The sequence below is a fragment of the Xyrauchen texanus genome, chromosome 15 (assembly GCF_025860055.1).
Source record: "Xyrauchen texanus isolate HMW12.3.18 chromosome 15, RBS_HiC_50CHRs, whole genome shotgun sequence".
Lineage (NCBI taxonomy): Eukaryota > Metazoa > Chordata > Actinopteri > Cypriniformes > Catostomidae > Xyrauchen > Xyrauchen texanus.
The window spans coordinates 28,853,659-28,872,916 of NC_068290.1; the positions used below are offsets into that span (position 1 = coordinate 28,853,659).

General features: G+C 36.7%; 1 protein-coding gene across 2 annotated transcripts in view; it reads left to right on the top strand.

The window, feature by feature from the left end:
• Positions 1–901: 901 nt before the first annotated feature.
• Positions 902–19,258, top strand: part of LOC127656088 (rap guanine nucleotide exchange factor 5-like) — a 78,744-nt gene continuing 60,387 nt past the window's right edge. For both annotated transcript variants that reach the window (XM_052144257.1, XM_052144259.1), the window contains exons 1-8: positions 902–1,264; positions 2,864–2,929; positions 4,108–4,214; positions 5,269–5,390; positions 6,436–6,604; positions 9,816–9,897; positions 15,820–15,871; positions 17,810–17,880. In XM_052144257.1, the coding sequence (XP_052000217.1) occupies positions 1,058–1,264; positions 2,864–2,929; positions 4,108–4,214; positions 5,269–5,390; positions 6,436–6,604; positions 9,816–9,897; positions 15,820–15,871; positions 17,810–17,880 (876 nt within the window). In that variant the 5' untranslated portion in view covers positions 902–1,057. The remainder of the gene's footprint in view (positions 1,265–2,863; positions 2,930–4,107; positions 4,215–5,268; positions 5,391–6,435; positions 6,605–9,815; positions 9,898–15,819; positions 15,872–17,809; positions 17,881–19,258) is intronic.

Consider the following 19,258-nt stretch of genomic DNA (forward strand, 5'->3'; position numbering starts at 1 on the left):
CCAGACCGTATTCACGCTAGGCCATCTTTGATTTTTAATGGGAATGACAACGAGGCTGTAAGGGATAGGGACATCTCTTCAATGGAAGAACGGGATAAAGATTTATAAAAAAAAAATAAAAGATGGTGCTATAGTGAATAAGGTCTATAGGTGGCGATATGCACAAAGAATGCAAATCGCCAGAAACAAAAGAAGCGAAATTGAAAGTGGAGATTTATAGTAAAAAAGGACTTAAATATTAATCTGTTTCTCACCCAAACTTATCATATCGCTTCTGAAGATATGGATTTAACCACTGGACACATATGGATTACTTTTATGCTGCCTGTATGTGCTTTTTAGACCTTCTGGCCACAATTCACTTGCATTGAATGGACCTAAATCTGTAGATGATAGAAAGTTATAATAATCTGGGATGGCATGAGAGTAAGTAAATGATGAGAATTTTCATTTTGGGTGAACTATATGGGCTGGTCTGTAATTCCACCCTGTGTCCACCAGATGTCACTGTAAACCAAATCCAAAGAACACTTTTATTACACCGTACAGGCAAAAAAAAAAAAAAAGAAAATCACCAAAATATTTAGTTTACTACTCTACATGGACCACAGTTTTTTAATTGTAGTATCATTAGATTACATAATTTACATATGTTGTACACAGTGGCATATATCTAATTACAAGTAAATTTACTTGTGACTAGGGTTATTATAATGTCGCGTCTGAGGCCGAGACGATAGTTTAGACAACACGAATGAGCAATAATTATTTATCTTATATATCACATTAACACTACCAAACGTGTTATTATCAGTGATCTCACAGGTACAGCCCACTCAAGTCATGTGACATGTTACCTTACACTACCTTGCACCTCTATTTACTCGCGTGTCTTCCATAGTCATGATGTCTGCAGTCTTCACAGAAGCTCTGCCCATCGACTGATCTAACGATGTGCGGACCGGTTATATAGTTCTATCGATTTCATATTCTCACTTGTGACGACTAAACACTCGTCATTGATGTAAACTTTAGATTCTAAAGGATATCTCGGCACATGACTCAAAAGTTCCCCTCAACCTGTTCTGATTTGTATTGTCTCGGACCTCTGGGTATGGAGGTGGCCGAGAGTCCCCCTGTGGTCAAGGGTGCTCTCATACGCTGGCGCTGGAGAAAAGTCCTCAAAGATCACAGCAGCATAAATGATTTTCGTCCTCTCCTACTGAAGAAGAATGAAACTCCGTTCAAAAAGAGCCTGGAAGTTGTGAGTGTACTTTGAGACATTAAAAAGTGCCAACAATATACTTATGTGCATTTAAAGTTATTTGTATAAAGTCTGTCTAAAAAATGCTAGCAACTTTTCTTTCTTTCCTTCATTCTTTCTTTCTTTCTTTCTTTCTTGTATATTGCTCTGGGGCCCTTGCATATTAAAAAAAAATAAAATAAAAAATGTGTTATTTTGTTGAATTGAATTGTTACCACCTTACACCCCATTATCTGTGGCCCTGACTTCAGTAGTGCTGCAGAGTGACATGACTTTAAAAGTACAAAATATTCCATTGTTGTCTCTAAATGAATATGAAGTCATAACTGAATGTATTGCAAATATACAAAAAGGTTTAGTTTAAGTTCCTGCTTGAGACTTGAGAATATAGCAATAAGTTTTAGATTAAACTCACTTAAATGTCTACCGTACTTATTTATTTGTACAATTTGTAACTTTTTAAAATCTGTCTCATAACATAATTAAAAATGCCTCCATCATTTCAATATACAATTTTCTAGACATGGAACAGCAGTTTACAGCAAACACTGACAGCAAAAATGACTAGCTTTGTGTTTCTCCCACAACCCACATGAGTCATTTAGCTAAAGTACACAAAGAGTAATGGACAACCAGGCTTTCTTGTAATCTGGTTTCTTTGGTGGCACAATGCTGGCAGCTTTTGAAGTCTTGTATTACCTGTGGAACACACAATTGTGTCTGAGGCCTTTGTTTCACTTTTAACAAAGCTTTATACTTGTGTGGTCATTTGCTTCTTTTTTTTTTTTATAGATCACTCAATCTGTACACTGGCCTACAAAGCCACTTTTATTAACTACACATTTTGTTAAAACTTAGTTTATAATCTTAGGCCATAATATGTCCATTTACAGATGTATTATTATGCTCAGAATCAGAAAACAGTGATATTTTATAATCAACGCATAATCCATGTCAATTAAGAAAATTTAACAAGCCATTTTTCCTCAGTGTTGGTGTAGTTACTGTGTTTTGGCTTTGTAGGGCATTAAAGGTTAGAATTAAGTCATCCTTACACTGCAAAGGTGGCACAGATTTTGTATTAATGCTGCTCAGTTGTGCTCACAGCAACTATAATTTCAAAAGTAATGTTATAAAAAATTAAGGTTTTTGAAATTACAAACAAATTTATAATTTTAAATATGAAACTATATTATGATTAATATTGTTTATCATGACAACAAAAAAGTTTAAGGATGCATAATAAAGAAATTCATAATTTTGTGTTGACACAGAGCAGGCTTATCTCGGCTGTGTAAATCCCCTTTATTTTATAATTAGCCAGTAATTATCTATAAATGTTCAATTATCTGTAGATGTTCTAGCAGGTGTTATCACTATTAAATGTTTCACCCAATCTGATCTTTTGTTTTGTGTCAAATGTTTTAGTTGAATTAGACAGTTTAGAAAAGCTAGACATGATGGTAATCTTAAAGAACTCCTGCATGTAATCGTCATAGCAGATGATTTAAGATAAAATATAGTAGACAGAGTGTATTGTCTGAAGACAGAGCTTTTATTGTTATTAGATGTCTAACCTCTTTTCTTCCCCTGCTATAGATTAAATCTCAGAAGCCACCACATGAGTCCATCCACAGTTCAAATTTAGGAGAGACTAGGCACAAGGTATATAAGACATTTACTTCCCGTCACTATCTCTCAATCATTCAGTGACTTGAAAATCTGGTTGTCTCGTGGTGTCGAAATACAATTCAATAGATGGATAAAACATGTTATCTATTGTCTGGGGCAGCTGTGGCTCAGGTGGTAGAGTGGGTTGGTGGTTCGATTCCTGGCCCACATGACTCCACATGCTGATGTGTCCTTGGGCAAGACACTGAATCCCGAAGTTGCTCCCAATTTCAGGCTAGCATGGCAGCTCTGCCATCATTGGTGTGTGAATGGGTGAATGGGGCACAGTGTTAAGCACTTTGAAAACCGCTAAGTTTAAAAAAGTGTTATATATGTGCAGACCATTTACCATTTGTCTGCAATAAACACTTGTTTTTGGGTGGGATATATTACTGCTTTAAGATACAGTTTCCACATTTTCTGGATTATTTTTATTTTTTTGTTCTTTTTTTTATGTTGAAAATTTGATATACTGCCAGTCAAAAGTTGGAACACACCTACTCTTCTTTATTATTACTTTTTTACATTTAAGGCTACATTCACTTTTCATTTGAAAACACATGAATCTTGCTAAGTTCACATCTCTCCTCCACTGTAGAATACAAAGAAGACAATGATGTTAGGAAACTGAAAATGTACTGTAGGTTTCAAACTTAAAGGGATTAGTGTGGACGTGGCCTATAAATAGTAGTGAAGTCATCAAAACTATTAAACAACACAAATTAAAGTATTGGAATTATGAAGTGGTTTTTAATTTATGTATCTTGTATTTTCTTTAAAATGTATATGTAATGCACTTTGCCTAGTTACAGCCAATCAACTTCATGAGGTGTCCTGGCATGCTTTTCAAACAGTGACTGAGTTACCATGGCCACATATTGGCTAATTTTCATTCAATTTCTGACTGATCCATATTTTATTTTTTTTAATTTTATTTTTTTTTTCTTATTATTAAATAATACATTAAATAAATTATTACATAAATTAAATGCGTTTTAAGAATTATTTATTAAAATGTTTCATGATAACATTGCTGGTAGTGCGTATCATCATTGTTTTTTGTTGCATTATGCCTCCATGTTGTTCCTGTCTGCTTTGCTGGCTGTGTTGTTTTGTATACAAATCTTTTCAGTTTATCATGATTTTAAGAATGTTCTTTGTGTGTTGTTTAGGCATGTGTGAAAAATGTGCCATGTGCTGGCCGAGCTCTCCGGAATGCTTGCCTATCCACTGGCCAGGATAACTGGAAAGCACATATTAAACTGGCAAGAATCATCAGGTAAATTTCAACATAATACACTGTTTTCCTGCGATAGATAAACTATAGCCTTAATACAAGGGGATTGTGCCGCATACATTTATATTACCATAACATGCTGCAAATGCTAATCTGGCATTCTAATATTCAAATGAAATATTCATACAAAAAGTCACAGGAAATAATGAATATGAATATTATTCAAATAAATAATTGAGATTACAATTAACTAATCATGAAAAGTGTCAAGCATAGCAGTCCATGTAGGTCTAATCATTTTACTTCAATTTTCAAATTTTTCCATTTAATTTTCTATTAAACATAGGTTTTGGCAGTGGTTGATAATTTTAACCAAGCAGAGACATATCCATTGCTTGCCTCTGTGTATGATTTATTAAAAATGCGGAAAACAGCTTTGTTTTTTATTCTTAGAGGGCCAATGTAAAGTTGACCATAAAGGTAACTAGTCTTGATTTACTGATGTATAAAACAGCAATAAAGTCATTCAATAACACCGTTCTTAGCTTGTTTAGATGTGTAGCCAACTTCAGGAATATGGCATGCATTTGATTCACCCCAAATAAATATTTTTAATGTAAATTCTATTAATTGAAACTAATTGCAATTACAATATCAAGGTAAATAATAATCATTCCGCCCTAATTCAGACACACTTTAAGTTAGAAATGTAACTTGATACGCATGAAGAAAGTGACTGAAATTTCCAAAGTGATGCAGTGCAATTCTCCCTTTAACAGTCAATGGGATACTAAGTGAACAGAATTCAAAACATGTCATTAACTGCTTTTTATTACATTGCTCTCTGGAATTGGCTGTTCCAATTTACATTGGGTCCTGATAACCTTTTTTGTGTTTATTTTGCAATAGTTTTGAGCTCAATGTAGATTTTTCCTTGAATTCTTTTTATTTTTTAAAAACAATCACCAAAATAATATGTAAAAATGTTTGTAGAGCAGTAACATTTTCTAATCACTTTTATGTTGGGTAACATTTTTGATTGTAAATTGCTCACATAAATTATGTAAAGTCTTCCTGTGCTCATCTGGCTCAATAGGAGGACATATATCGGTCTGGAGCTGGTGGAATGGCTGATGGATCACTGTGAATTTATACAGAACAGGGCAATAGCTTCCAGAATCTGGAACATTCTCCTGGACTTGGGCATTTTGCTCTCAGGTAAACAGATGCAACAACTATTGCTGTAATTTATTGGACTGTTTATTCAGTGTGTAAATGAGCCACAAGCATCTGTGGACATAGTTTAAGTGAATTTTTAATAAAGCGTTATATTATGGGGTGGCTGTGGCTCAGGTGGTAGAGCGGTTTTGCCACTAATCTCATGGTTAGTTCGATACCTGGCCCACATGACTCCACAAGTGTCCTTAACGCCTTGCTTGGCAGCTCTGCCGTCGTGTGTGTGGGTGAATGGGAAACACTTTAAAGTGCTTGGGTAACCACTAAGTTTAAAAAAGGCGCTATATAAGTGCAGACCATTTACCATAAACAGTTTGAATATGTAATACAACCAAGCTCCCTATGAATTGTCCGACCAGAAAAGCATACTGGAACTTTAAAAACTCATTTTTCACAATTAATCTTGACATGCAGTCTTGCGATCATGATTTCAAACTCGATTACACTTCCTAGTGCCACTTAGCACACTACGCATGGGTCAAGTTCTAGAAAGTGTAATTGAGCTTGAAATCATAATCATGCCTAAAAACTGCAAGGGTTTTGGTCTCATCCAAAACCGATTGCATCACTTCAAAGACATGGATTAAACCACTGTGGTTTTTTGGATATTTTTATGCTGCCTTTATGTGCATTTGGAGCTTCAAAATTTTGGTCACCATTCACTTGCATTTTATGGACCTACAGTGCAGAGATAATCTTCTAACAATCTTCTTTGGTGTTCTGCAGAAGACAGAAAGTCATACATATCTGGAATGGCACGAGGGTTAGTAAATGATGAGAGAATTAAAATTTTTGGGTGAAATATCGCTTTAAAATCTAGCAAGCATAGACAAGCCATATTTAAAGATTTTAGTAGGACAGGCCTTCTGGGAAAAAAAAAAAAAGCTTAACACAGCTTGACCAGCTGAAAAGCACCCACAACCTCTCTAAAACCAGCCAGCTGAAACAGTCTGACCAGGTTGGAAGCTTATGCTGGTTTTTTGTCCAGCATGGAGATCTTTAACTTTAAACCCTATTTTGTGTCCAGTGGAGCAGCAGGACGGATTCAAGGACTCTAGCTCTTTGTACCAGTTCAATTTTGAAGAATGTGAGGCTCAGAGCTGTGATTTCAGAAACCAGTCCAACTGGCAGAGTGCAGTGCGTCTGCTCCTGCAACAGCTGCCTCACGTTCAGCTCCGAACTGGAACCCACAGAAGGTGAGCACACGTTTACACAAAAAAGCTTAAAGCTATTGTAATTTTCTGAGCTTGAAGGTCATCACACACCTTGTCTCCCTGAATTGTTAAACTTCATAGCTTTTAATTTACCATATAGTGCTAATAAAATGTGCCTGTTACTGTCAACAGCTCTTAACAATTACCTTAAGCGAGTTAAAATAAACAACCATTTATAAAAAGAACGTACTGTACCGCTTGTATTGTTTTTCCTGGCTTGGAATCTTGTTGCACTGTTCTGAGGCACACTAGGCAGAACTACAGTACTATTATAAGTGATGATCTCTAGTACCTAGGACCCAATTTGTAATGCAAGGGCTAAATGTGGCAGGGATATGTAATTTAGAGACATCATTTGAGCATAGCAATGCAGTAATGTGAGTTGCAGATCCCGACTTTACCAGCAGATGTCTATGTGTCAACACACCACAGAGTGCAGGACATTAGGAGAAGAGTGATGTTGCTCCAGGCTCCATCTGTCTCACTCTCAGATATTCAGACATACCCAACCTGTTCTGAGGGTCGCACCACTGCACAGAGCTCTCCCTCTGACCTTCCACTGTCTGTCAAAGCACATCTCGTCAGCTTACAAATATGTCCGTGTATGATGCAGGCTGTCTGTGTGATCCCTCACTGCCTCTGCACTTTTTATCTTTACATTTGTTTTTCTTTGGTGCTTTGTCGATGTCTTGCTATCTCAAGTTTTTCAACATTATTGATGGCTCAGTGTTTTCAAACCTTTTTTTTGCCTCATGTACCCCCACAGCCCCATCAGTATGGCTCAAGTAACCCTTCATCGACAACAAACCAGAAATTAGTTTCTTTAACTCATAATATACTTCTTATCGTTTAACTCAAACGAAAATTATGTCCTCATTTACTTACCTTTATACAGATACCAATATGACTTTGTTCTGTGAAACACAAAAGGGCAGAGTATTAGGGACCATTATTGGGTGTAATTGAATTACTAAGTAATTTGTTACTGTAATCTAATTACTTTTAGGCACAATAGTAGTGTAATGAATGACATTTTAAATTCTTGTCTTCAGATTAGTTACTGAATTTCAATGAAAGTAATTACTTTTAAGTACATTACTTGTGTTACAAAATGTGAATTCATAGGGGGCCTGGGTAGCTCAGCAAGTAAAGACGCTGACTCCCACTCCTGGAATTGCAAGTTCGAATCCAGGGTGTGTTGAGTGACTCCAAAGCAACCAATCGGCCCAGTTGCTAGGGTGGGTAGAGTCACATGGGTTAACTTTACCGTGTTGACTGTAAGGTGAATCTCGCTTTTGGTGGGGTGCCTGGTTAGTTGTGTGTGGATGCCGCGGTGAATAGAGTGAGCCTCCACACTCGCCAAGTCTCCGCTGTAACAGGCTGCAAAACCATGCGTGGTCTCAGAAGCAGATGCAATGGAAATTCATCTTCCGCCACATGGATCGAGGCGTCACTACGCCACCACCATTAATAAGAGCACATTGGGAATTGGGCATGCCAAATTGTGGAGAAAAAGGGAAAGGCGGAAAAACTAAAAATTACTATGACAAGTGCTTTAGATTATTTTAAAGTAATTAGTAATGTGATTTTTTTTTTGTGGATTTCTTTTTTATTGTAACTTGCCAGACACTGTTAGGGACTGACGGTATCCGTCACCATTGCCTTTCATTGTATGAAAAAAGGATGTAATGAACGTAAATGTGACAGAGGCTAAACAGTAAGTCTGCCTAACATCTTTTGTGTTCCACGGAATAAAGAAAGTCATACAGGTTTAGAAAAGGTAACTAAATTTGACCTTTTCTGTCGTCATTTAGAAGATAACTAAATGATGACAGATTGTTCATTTTGGATAAACAATCCATGTAAAATTATTACAATGATGCACTTTTAAACTAAAAACTTTTAATACCATAGTTGAAATACTGACCAAGTAGCTTCCTCTAACTTTAATAAGACCCCTGAACTTGTGTGTCTATCTGAAATTTTCACAAAAGCAAGACCTTATAAGGGCAAATGTATTTATACATGAAAACCAGAAGTGACATTTAAAAAAGTAAATTGCTGCTTTTGTAAAGTCTAATTTAATTAAATAAATGAAACATAACCTACAATCCTGGCACTTTTTTGTTTTGCATTTTGTTTTATTTTCTTTAAACGGAACTGAATATGAGAAGATGGGATGAAGGTTAGCATTAGTTAACATGAGCTAACAATGAGCAATACTTTTACACCATTTATTAATCTTGGCTAATGTTAATAACAAAAACATGCTGTATACCAATACTTTTTAACATTAAAAGTTGTGTACTTTAATTTTAACAGTTGATACATTGTTAACTAACATGGACTTACAATTTTATGTTATATAAATTAACTTAAAGATTAATAAATGCTGTAAAAATCAATTGTACATTGTTAGTTCATGATACCATATACATTTACTAATGTTAACAAATAGAACCTTATTGTAAAGTGTTACCAATTATTTTGTATCTTTTGACAGCTCTGTCACCCTAGTATAATACAAATCATAATTTTTTCGGTTTTATATATTCAACAAAGCAAAAGCAAAATCGTTTTACCCCTGGTAAAGCGAGATACAGTATTTTGCCTCATTCACCCAGATCAATGATGTTTAGCTCTTTGTAAAACAGTACATAAGCAGGGGGTCAATGGACGTAAATGGAAGTCTATAGGCTGTCCCTCTGCATCATTTCCTGTCTGCTGGGAAAGTCAGTCAGGTGCTGTCCTAGTGGCTTTATCTGAACAGGAAGACTATCTTTAGAGAGAATTATTTTTCCAGCTTTCTACAGATTGATAAATAGTGGTAGCCATCCCAGTCATTGTCAGCAAATCTCTGTTGTCAAGATTAGCTAATGATTTGCGGTTTTAACTGTTCAGTACCACAATGAAAAATTGTTTTGACCTTTACAAAAAAGTACTGTGGCACTACCATGGTACAGTATGTTATTATGGTAATACCATGATTCTTTGACATGCAGTATACCATGGCGCTGCCTAGTGTAGTTACCATGTTAATAAACCATGCTATTTATATTATATTACCATCACAGTAGTATGAAGTGTAATAACCATGGTAGTGTATACAAAAAAAAAAATGGTAATGTTGGTTGTTTGTTCTTGAAACTATACACTTGACTGATATGACATTGTGATTTATATTGGTCTTTAGCTGTACAGAAAACACACCGAAAACCTCTGATGTTTGTAATTCAGTTCTTCAAATGAGAGCATTGGAGCATCTCACCTCAACGGTAAGAAAACTATTGTTGTTAATGTCTCCATACTAACTGCAACTAATGAGCCCTTTTTATTTTCAACTGTTTCATTTTGTTATTTCATTTGAAGTTTTGATTTGTTTTATATAAACATCTAATGACAACTATATTTTCCCTGCTTTTAAGCCACTCTTTGAACAAAATTGTAGTGGTTTAGTACAAAGCCTTTTTTACGTGCACAGAAATGGTCACACCTGTACTTTGTCCATTTGAGACAGCAGCTCTGGTAAAATGACTGAATCAGTACATTACTGTGGCCATGTTGTGCATGCTTAGCTTCCAGCCATTAAGTTAATGTTGCAGAACCTCTCCTCAAGGTGGCCTGAGCACCTGCAGTCACCTTGGAAACAGAAATATAAAGCCATTTTGTGTGATTCTGAGAGGGTCGGCATTTGCTTCAGACACCCTGGGGAACTCATGATGCTCACAATAAATTTCAACTGAATCTTTGAATTGCTGTGTTCAGCTAAATAATTTGACATACTCATTTTGATGGCCTCATCAAAGGCCTATACCTTTACCGTATAGCTAGTGGTTGTGGCTGTTTTACATTTCAACTAGGGCTGTCAATCGATCGACATTTTTAATCTAATTAATTACATGGTGTCCCGATTAATTAATCACGATTAATCGCATATACAAATATTTGCTGAGAAACACCTCATATAACAATAATTCAGTATATAAAGATTATACATATTTATATCAATATATAATTATACATAGGTATCTTTTAATATTTAAATTTATATATATATATATATATATATACATACACACACACACACACACACAGTATCTCACAAAAGTGAGTACACCCCTCACATGTTTGTAAATATTTGATCATATCTTTTCTTGTGACAACACTGAAGAAATGATACTTTTCTACAATGTAAAGTAGTGAGTGTACAGCTTGTATAACAGTGTAAATTTGCTGTCCCCTCAAAATAACTCAACACACAGCCATTAATGTCTAAACCGCTGGGAACAAAAGGGAGTACACCCCTAAGTGAAAATGTCCAAATTGGGCCCAATTAGCCATTTTCCCTCCCCGGTGTCATGTGACTCGTTAGTGTTACAAGATCTCAGGTGTGAATGGGGAGCAGGTGTGTTAAATTTGGTGTCATCGCTCTCACGCTCCCTCATACTGGTCACTGGAAGTTCAACATGGCACCTCATGGTAAAGAACTCTCTGAGGATCGGAAAAAAATAATTGTTGCTCTACTTAAAGATGGCCTAGGCTATAAGAAGATTGCCAAGACCCTGACACTGAGCTGCAGCACGGTGGCCAAGACCATACAGCGGTTTACAGGACAGGTTCCACTCAGAACAGGCCTCGCCATGGTTTACCAAAGAAGTTGAGTGCACGTGCTCAGCGTCATATCCAGAGGTTGTCTTTGGGAAATAGACGTATGAGTGCTGCCAGCATTGCTGTAGAGGTTGAAGGGGTGGGGGGTCAGCTTGTCAGTTCTCAGACTGCATCAAATTGATCTGTATGGCTGTCGTCCCAGAAGGAAGCCTCTTCTAAAGATGATGCACAAGTAAGCCTGCAAACAGTTTGCTGAAGACAAGCAGACTAAGGACATGGATTACTGGAACCATGTCCTGTGGTCTGATGGGACCAAGATAAACTAATTTGGTTCAGATGGTGTCAAGCGTGTGTGGCGGCAACCAGGTGAGGAGTACAAAGACATGTGTGTCTTGCCTACAGTCAAGCATGGTGGTGGTAGTGTCATGGTATGGTGCTGCATGAGTGCTGGCGGCACTGGGGAGATACAGTTCATTGATGGAACCATGAATGCCAAAATGTACTGTGACATACTGAAGCAGGGCAGTATTCCAGCATGATAACGACCCCAAACACACCTCCAAGACAACCACTGCCTTACTAAAGAAGCTGAGGGTGAAGGTGATGGACTGGCCAAGCATGTCTCCAGACCTAAACCCTATTGAGCATCTGTGGGGCATCCTCAAACGGAAGGTGGAGGAGCAGAAGTTCTCTAACATCCACCAGCTCTGTGGTGTCGTCATGGAAGAGTGGAAGAGGACTCCAGTGGCAACCTGTGAAGCTCTGGTGAACTCCATGCTCAAGAGTGTTAAAGCAGTGCTGGAAAATAATGGTGGCTACACAAAATATTGACAATTGGGCCCAATTCGGACATTTTCACTTAGGGGTTTACTCACTTTTGTTGCCAGAGGTTTAGACATTAATGGCTGTGTGTTGAGTTATTTTGAGGGGACAACAAATTTACACTGTTATACAAGCTGTACACTCACTACTGTAGCAAAGTGTCATTTCTTCAGTGTTGTCACATGAAAAGATATAATGAAATATTTGCAAAAATGTGAGTGGTGTACTCACTTTTGTGAGATACTGTGTGTGTATGTGTGTGTATATATATGTATATATATATATATATATATATATATATATATACACTCACCTAAAGGATTATTAGGAACACCATACTAATACTGTGTTTGACCCCCTTTCGCCTTCAGAACTGCCTTAATTCTACGTGGCATTGATTCAACAGCATTCTTTAGAAATGTTGGCCCATATCGATAGGATAGCATCTTGCAGTTGATGGAGATTTGTGGGACGCACATCCAGGGCACAAAGCTCCCGTTCCACCACATCCCAAAGATGCTCTATTGGGTTGAGATCTGGTGACTGTGGGGGCCATTTTAGTATAGTGAACTCATTGTCATGTTCAAGAAACCAATTTGAAATGATTCGAGCTTTGTGACATGGTGCATTATCCTGCTGGAAGTAGCCATCAGAGGATGGGTACATGGTGGCCATAAAGGGATGGACATGGTCAGAAACAATGCTCAGGTAGGTCTTGGCATTTAAACGATGCCCAATTGGCACTAAGGGGCCTAAAGTGTGCCAAGAAAACTTCCCACACACCATTACACCACCACCACCAGCCTGCACAGTGGTAACAAGGCATGATGGATCCATGTTCTCATTCTGTTTATGCCAAATTCTGACTCTACCATCTGAATGTCTCAACAGAAATCGAGACTCGTCAGACCAGGCAACATTTTTCCAGTCTTCAACTGTCCAATTTTGGTGAGCTCTTGCAAATTGTAGCCTCTTTTTCCTATTTGTAGTGGAGATGAGTGGTACCCGGTGGGGTCTTCTGCTGTTGTAGCCCATCCGCCTCAAGGTTGTGCGTGTTGTGGCTTCACAAATGCTTTGCTGCATACCTCGGTTGTAACGAGTGGTTATTTCAGGCAAAGTTGCTCTTCTATCAGCTTGAATCAGTCGGCCCATTCTCCTCTGACCTCTAGCATCAACAAGGCATTTTCGCCCACAGGACTGCCGCATACTGGATGTTTTTCCCTTTTCACACCTTTCTTTGTAAACCCTAGAAATGGTTGTGCGTGAAAATCCCAGTAACTGAGCAGATTGTGAAATACTCAGTCCGGCCTGTTTGGCACCAACAACCATGCCACGCTCAAAATTGCTTAAATCACCTTTCTTTTCCATTCTGACATTCAGTTTGGAGTTCAGGAGATTGTCTTGACCAGGACCACACCCCTAAATGCATTGAAACAACTGCCATGTCATTGGTTGATTAGATAATTGCATTAATGAGAAATTGAACAGGTGTTCCTAATAATACTTTAGGTGAGTGTGTGTATATATATATATATATATATATATTCAGATAATTCAAATGCTTTACATTCCTGTAGCAGAAGAGTTAATAATTGAAAAGGCCATACAAATAGTGGCTTTGGAATACAATGTATTGTTTACTACCATATTATTGATCTTAAGTCAATCATTGGCATACAGTTCACAGCAATCTATTACACAAGTGAATTTCTCAACTAGCTGGAGATTTATTATGAGGGCTTGTTTAAGGGCCTGTCAATTTACACCTACGTCAGACGTCTCGGGTGTGTTGCATCATAAACATAAAATGTTTAGGTCACTGTGTCAAGTTAAATATAGTTTAATACTCAATCTTTAAACACATCTTGAAATCCCTTAGATCGCATTTGCACTCCTTCGAGTGTTTTGAACGCAAGAACGTGACACATGTTTGTGTTGTTCTGCCTACTGAAGTGTTTTCTTCACTGTATAAACTGTGCGTTGCTCATACAGCTGAAATTTCACTTACAATTAAACAGGTGGTACTACAAGCTTGCATTTCTCAGGAATGTTCCTTATTATGGTCCGTGGGCATGCGATTAATTGCGTTAATTTTTTGAACGCATTATTTTTTGTAAAATTAATCGCACTGAATTAACGCATTAAATCGACAGCCCTAATTTCAACACATTCAATAAATATAGGATTTAGAGCATGACCTCTAACCAGATACTCCGTAAGATTATCTTAAAATATGTAATATTTTTCCCTCTTTCAGGCAGTGGGTTAAAAGGGTCAAGGTTTGGTTAGCATGGTCCATTTGGCTATGCTGATAGATACCATAACTATAGCATTATGGATAACTATACCATTATTACAAAATTTTCTCTATTGACGGCCATTAAAAAAAGTATCCGTGTATTCTGGCTATTCTTCACCAGCCGAGCAACTGCTTTTGCTAATGAATAGCTTTAACGCATACGTGATGATAAACTGAGACCTATTGACTAAAGTACCGGTATGCATTTCTGGTTATCAGTGGTATTGTAAAAATACACTATGAGGGACCACCTTCATGTAGAACAAAATAGCTTTATCTATAGCTTTTTTGTTTATTCTGCACTACTCATGTCAACATTTTCTTTTTCAAGTATTTCAGCCTTTAATGAGACTCTTATTGAGAATTGTTTTATTTTGTTTCTGGATTGTTACACCACATAAAATGTGTTATTTTTGTTTGACTTTGTAAGTTGGGACATTCAATATACAGTTTTTCTTTTTTTTTTTTTCTCACCCAAATTGTTGTCAGCTACAGTTATGTGTATTTAAAAAAAAAATAATAAATTATAACATTGCTTAAATATATAATTGATTTGCTTTAAATGTTGCAATTCTGCTACAGTGGGTCTCTGAGGGTTAAAGTGAGCTTTTGTATTTGGCCTGTGCAGGGTCACTGTTGCACATTTCCAAGTCCAGCTCCATTTGTCATTGTCCAGAGTCTATACAGTCAGGCCAGAAGCTGCCACATCAGATTGCCCCATAGGACATGTAGTGTTTATGGGCCACTAAGCACAGTTAAACATCTTCATTACTTACTGATACACACCTTGTTTGCTAATGTACAGGCCTCCCATTGTCAGAGAGCAGATGGACTACCCTTCATAACTGAGTGATATTTCATTTTAGATGCTTGATGGACAGGATACATTTGTGTTCATAATGTGCCCATGTGCTCAGAGATTTGTCACTACTTCCAAATACATGGATTTGGCAAGAGTGCAGTCAGATCACAAATAGATCCATATACAGTTTTCACAGGGCTGGATTCTGGACTGGCCAGTGGAGCATCATTCTGACATGGGCCTCCAGTCATGGATCCATAATCTGGCCCTGAGTCTTCATACTCAAAGACATTGTTTGGTAGTTTAGAAATCAAAGGCAGTGATGGTTACAGAACAGAAAATGTACCTATACCACTGCTAAAAACATCCAATGTGAGTCAAATGAGAAAACACCCAGAATAAAATAGATCTAAAATGTAGTGCTGAGCACATGACTGTAAATTCATTGTGTTAGAGATGTCTTCTGAGATTGAACAAGCTGCGTTTAGCAGTTGTGATTTTAGAGCTCACTGAAGAATGCATTTCTCAAGCAGCAGGTTTAGAATAATATAAATCAAACTACAGTATTACAATATGTGCAATCAGTAAAGCTTGGTTTTAGTAACGTATGAGTAGCCGATGTCTGATTCTCTGAAGAACCATGGCACAATTTGTTTCTTTTAATAGGTGCAGAATGAACTTCTTGTGGCTCTGGCTCGCAAGGCAAGGACTAAATCAAGTAAGGGTTATACTGTTTCCTCAGTATGATTTTTTTTTATTGTAGCATAAGTATTTGAAAAATAACTTTTTAAAAATGCATTAGCCTACATTTCCCACTCACTAACAGATTTCACAATGAAATCGGAAACAGTAGGTTGATATTTCAGTAGCTAAAATCACTGCCCCCAGTGGCCAAAGCTCCATTTTCATTTTGAAAAATTATTTTGTTTACTTTTTCACCACTAACGAAAATAGTTCCAAACGAAGCCAAAATAGTCAACCATTGTGTGCCACCAAACAACGTAGAGACTGATCTGTCTTGAATGCTGCAAACACAGACAAGCAGAGTGACAGAAATAATGAAGCATCCTTGTGCTGTTATACTAAATATCGCCACTCTTGTAATGCCCTTTGACCAATCGCATTAGAGGACCAGAAATGTCCTTTGTTATGAAGGGTAGATCTTTTAAATAATAAATAGTAAATATAATTAGGTGCATGTTTTCCCTTTTATGAGGGCATTTTTTATGTTTGTCTAATACTTTAATTAAAATAAATTCCTAAACTGAACATTTATGACTGTTACATATAAAATAAAACTAACATCAAAACAAAAGTAGCTATAAAAATGCAGAGGCACTAAACTCATTATAAACCCATAATTAGATAGAAGATCTTAAATATACTGTGAAGCATTGGTGTAGTCAGGGCTATACGCACATATATGCTGTATGCTTACTTTTTTCTCAGGGCTGCTTATGTATGACTTCTAAGGATCAATATTTGCGTATACCCTTGGTATACCCACTTTTTTTGCTGCTTCAGATGTGCATAGTCTACTGTCGTTAGTTTCCCTTTAACTGTATTGGATGCTGTTTTGTCACATTGTTACACCAATGTTCAAGCCAAATCTATGCCTTTGGTCATTCCTACAATTATTTGACATTTAAGTCCCCATTACAATTTTGATAGGCTTGTTAAAAGTCTTTTTATAATGTTACACACTTCTGTGGGATTAAACGTTACATTTTAAATAATTGAAATCCTTTTCTATTGCGCTGTGTCACTTCCTCATGTCCCAGAAACTGCACGTCAGACATCTCTGACAAAAATAAATGATAAATCATTGGATTTCTATTTTTTACTGTTAAGATTGTAGTGTTACATTCTCTCACTAACATGTATTCATTTGTGGTAAATGTGTAATTGTAACACTGATAGTGGAGGTTTTTTGTGTGTCCCTTGATTTATTGTGCACCATGTTATGTCATGATACCATGACCTTTCATTGAAGACATGGACATCAGCCATTATGCAAAATATTTTGCAGTGTTAGTCATATGTGGTCAAGCATGACATGTCCACCCTATTATGGGAAGATATATGGAAAATGTATATAATTTTAAATTGTCAATATATAGTATTTATGTTAACAGAAATAAAATCATAAATATTAGTTTGCAAATATGTTCCCTAGAAATCAGTCACAGACATGTAGTGGCTCATTTATCCACTGGAAGTCCACCCTGTTAATGTCCACCCTGATGCTGTCCAATTAGCTGGATGGACATCTGAATTCCTTAGTAATTTATCTTGACCAGTATGACTAATACAATATTTTATATGTTCCTGTAATGATATAACAAAAATAAACTTTTTTCAAAAGCTTCAAAGCCAGAATGTCACAGAATTGTTGGAATGACCCATTTACAGTATGTACAGATGTGTAGTTCCACAGCACTCTATATGCAGATTACACAGTCTACAGTAACAATAAAGTACCCCACTGCTGTTAAGAAATAGAAAATGTTAAAATACTGGAAAATAGAGCAATTCCTTATGGGAGCATTTTTTTTACCCCCATATTTGCAATATCTGGTGACATTTTTGCCTTGAATCCTAGTTAGTTTGTGACTCTGTCTAGAACTGTACTAACTACATTATTCTTATTATACAGTGATCGAGACGAGCAGTCCAGAGCACAATACAGACACCCCACTACCTTCTCCAAGTTCTGCTGACCTCAAGGTAATTAGAACTCAGATTCCTGGTTATTAGGTTTTACATTGACTCTGTATGTGTGCATGTGTCATGTGTTTGTGTGCTTATACTGTATGTTTTGCTGAGCTCAACAGCCATCTGAGTTGCTCACTGCTGTCCATACGTTCCCTGATTGAGCAATGCTTTCCTGCATCCCAGTCATCAGTAGAAAGCCCTTGAACTTGCAGAAAGGCAAAAGAAGCCTTGATTGGAGATAGATGGATACTCTATTCTGTGTGTCAGGACAGAGTCTTGTGCCCGTTTAAGAGGCTCTTGGCTTTTCCAGCTCTGTGTAATAGCTAATGCTTCATTACAATACAGTTGATGGGACTGTCATTAAGACAACAGAATAGCAGCGGTTTTCAAGGACAAATGCTGTTTCTAAGGCAACGCTGTACTGGTTTAACCCTCTGGGGTCTGAGGGTGTTTTGGGCCCTGGAGAAGTTTTGACATGCCTTGACATTTGTGCTTTTTTCAGTTGCTTAATAACACATTAATGGCTGAAGTCTGATAACACTGTATTCAGCACAAAATGGGCTACAATAATATGTGAGCAACATGTGTGTACATGTTTGTATTTTTGAGAAAATAACGTTTATGCATGGTTTTTGAAAAAACAAAGATTTTAAGTCATTGAAATAAGGTCATATAACACATACTAAACATTTGTCCACAAGACGTTTGAGAACTGGATCTTGTAGCCTAGAGTTTTTGCTACAAAATGATGTGAAAACTATCCTGATCACTTATTCATACAAATCAATATAGTACTTTAACTTTTGTAAGACACTTTTAGTGTGGAAAGCTCATATGCAAGAAGGCATGAACTATAATGAATATTGAGGTAATTCACACCTGAGGACACAAAAGACCCCTCCCCTGGGCCTATCAATGAGGAATGTGACAGAAAGAGAATGAATGTGAGGAGATTTAATGATTAAAATCAAGTTTTAAGTTAAAAGAAGTTACATAAAAGTTACATCTTTACATAAAGACTTTACTTACCTACACTACCATTTAAAAGTTTTAGAAGAAGTCTCTTCTGCTCACCAAGACTGCATTTATTTGATCCAAAATACAGTAAAAACAGTGATATTGTAAACAGTTTCCTATCTGAATATATTTTAAAATGCAATTTGTGATCAAAGCTGAATTTTCAGCGTCATTACTGCAGTCTTCAGTGTCACATGATCCTTCAGAAATCATTATAAGATGCTGATTTTCTAATATGGGCATATTTTAAGAGCATTTTACTCATTTAACCTGAACACATATTTGCAAGCACAAGCATTGATGATAATGAGGCAGCATAAACACTAGTTAAAATATATTCTAAACATTCATATAATTTTATATCATATTACAT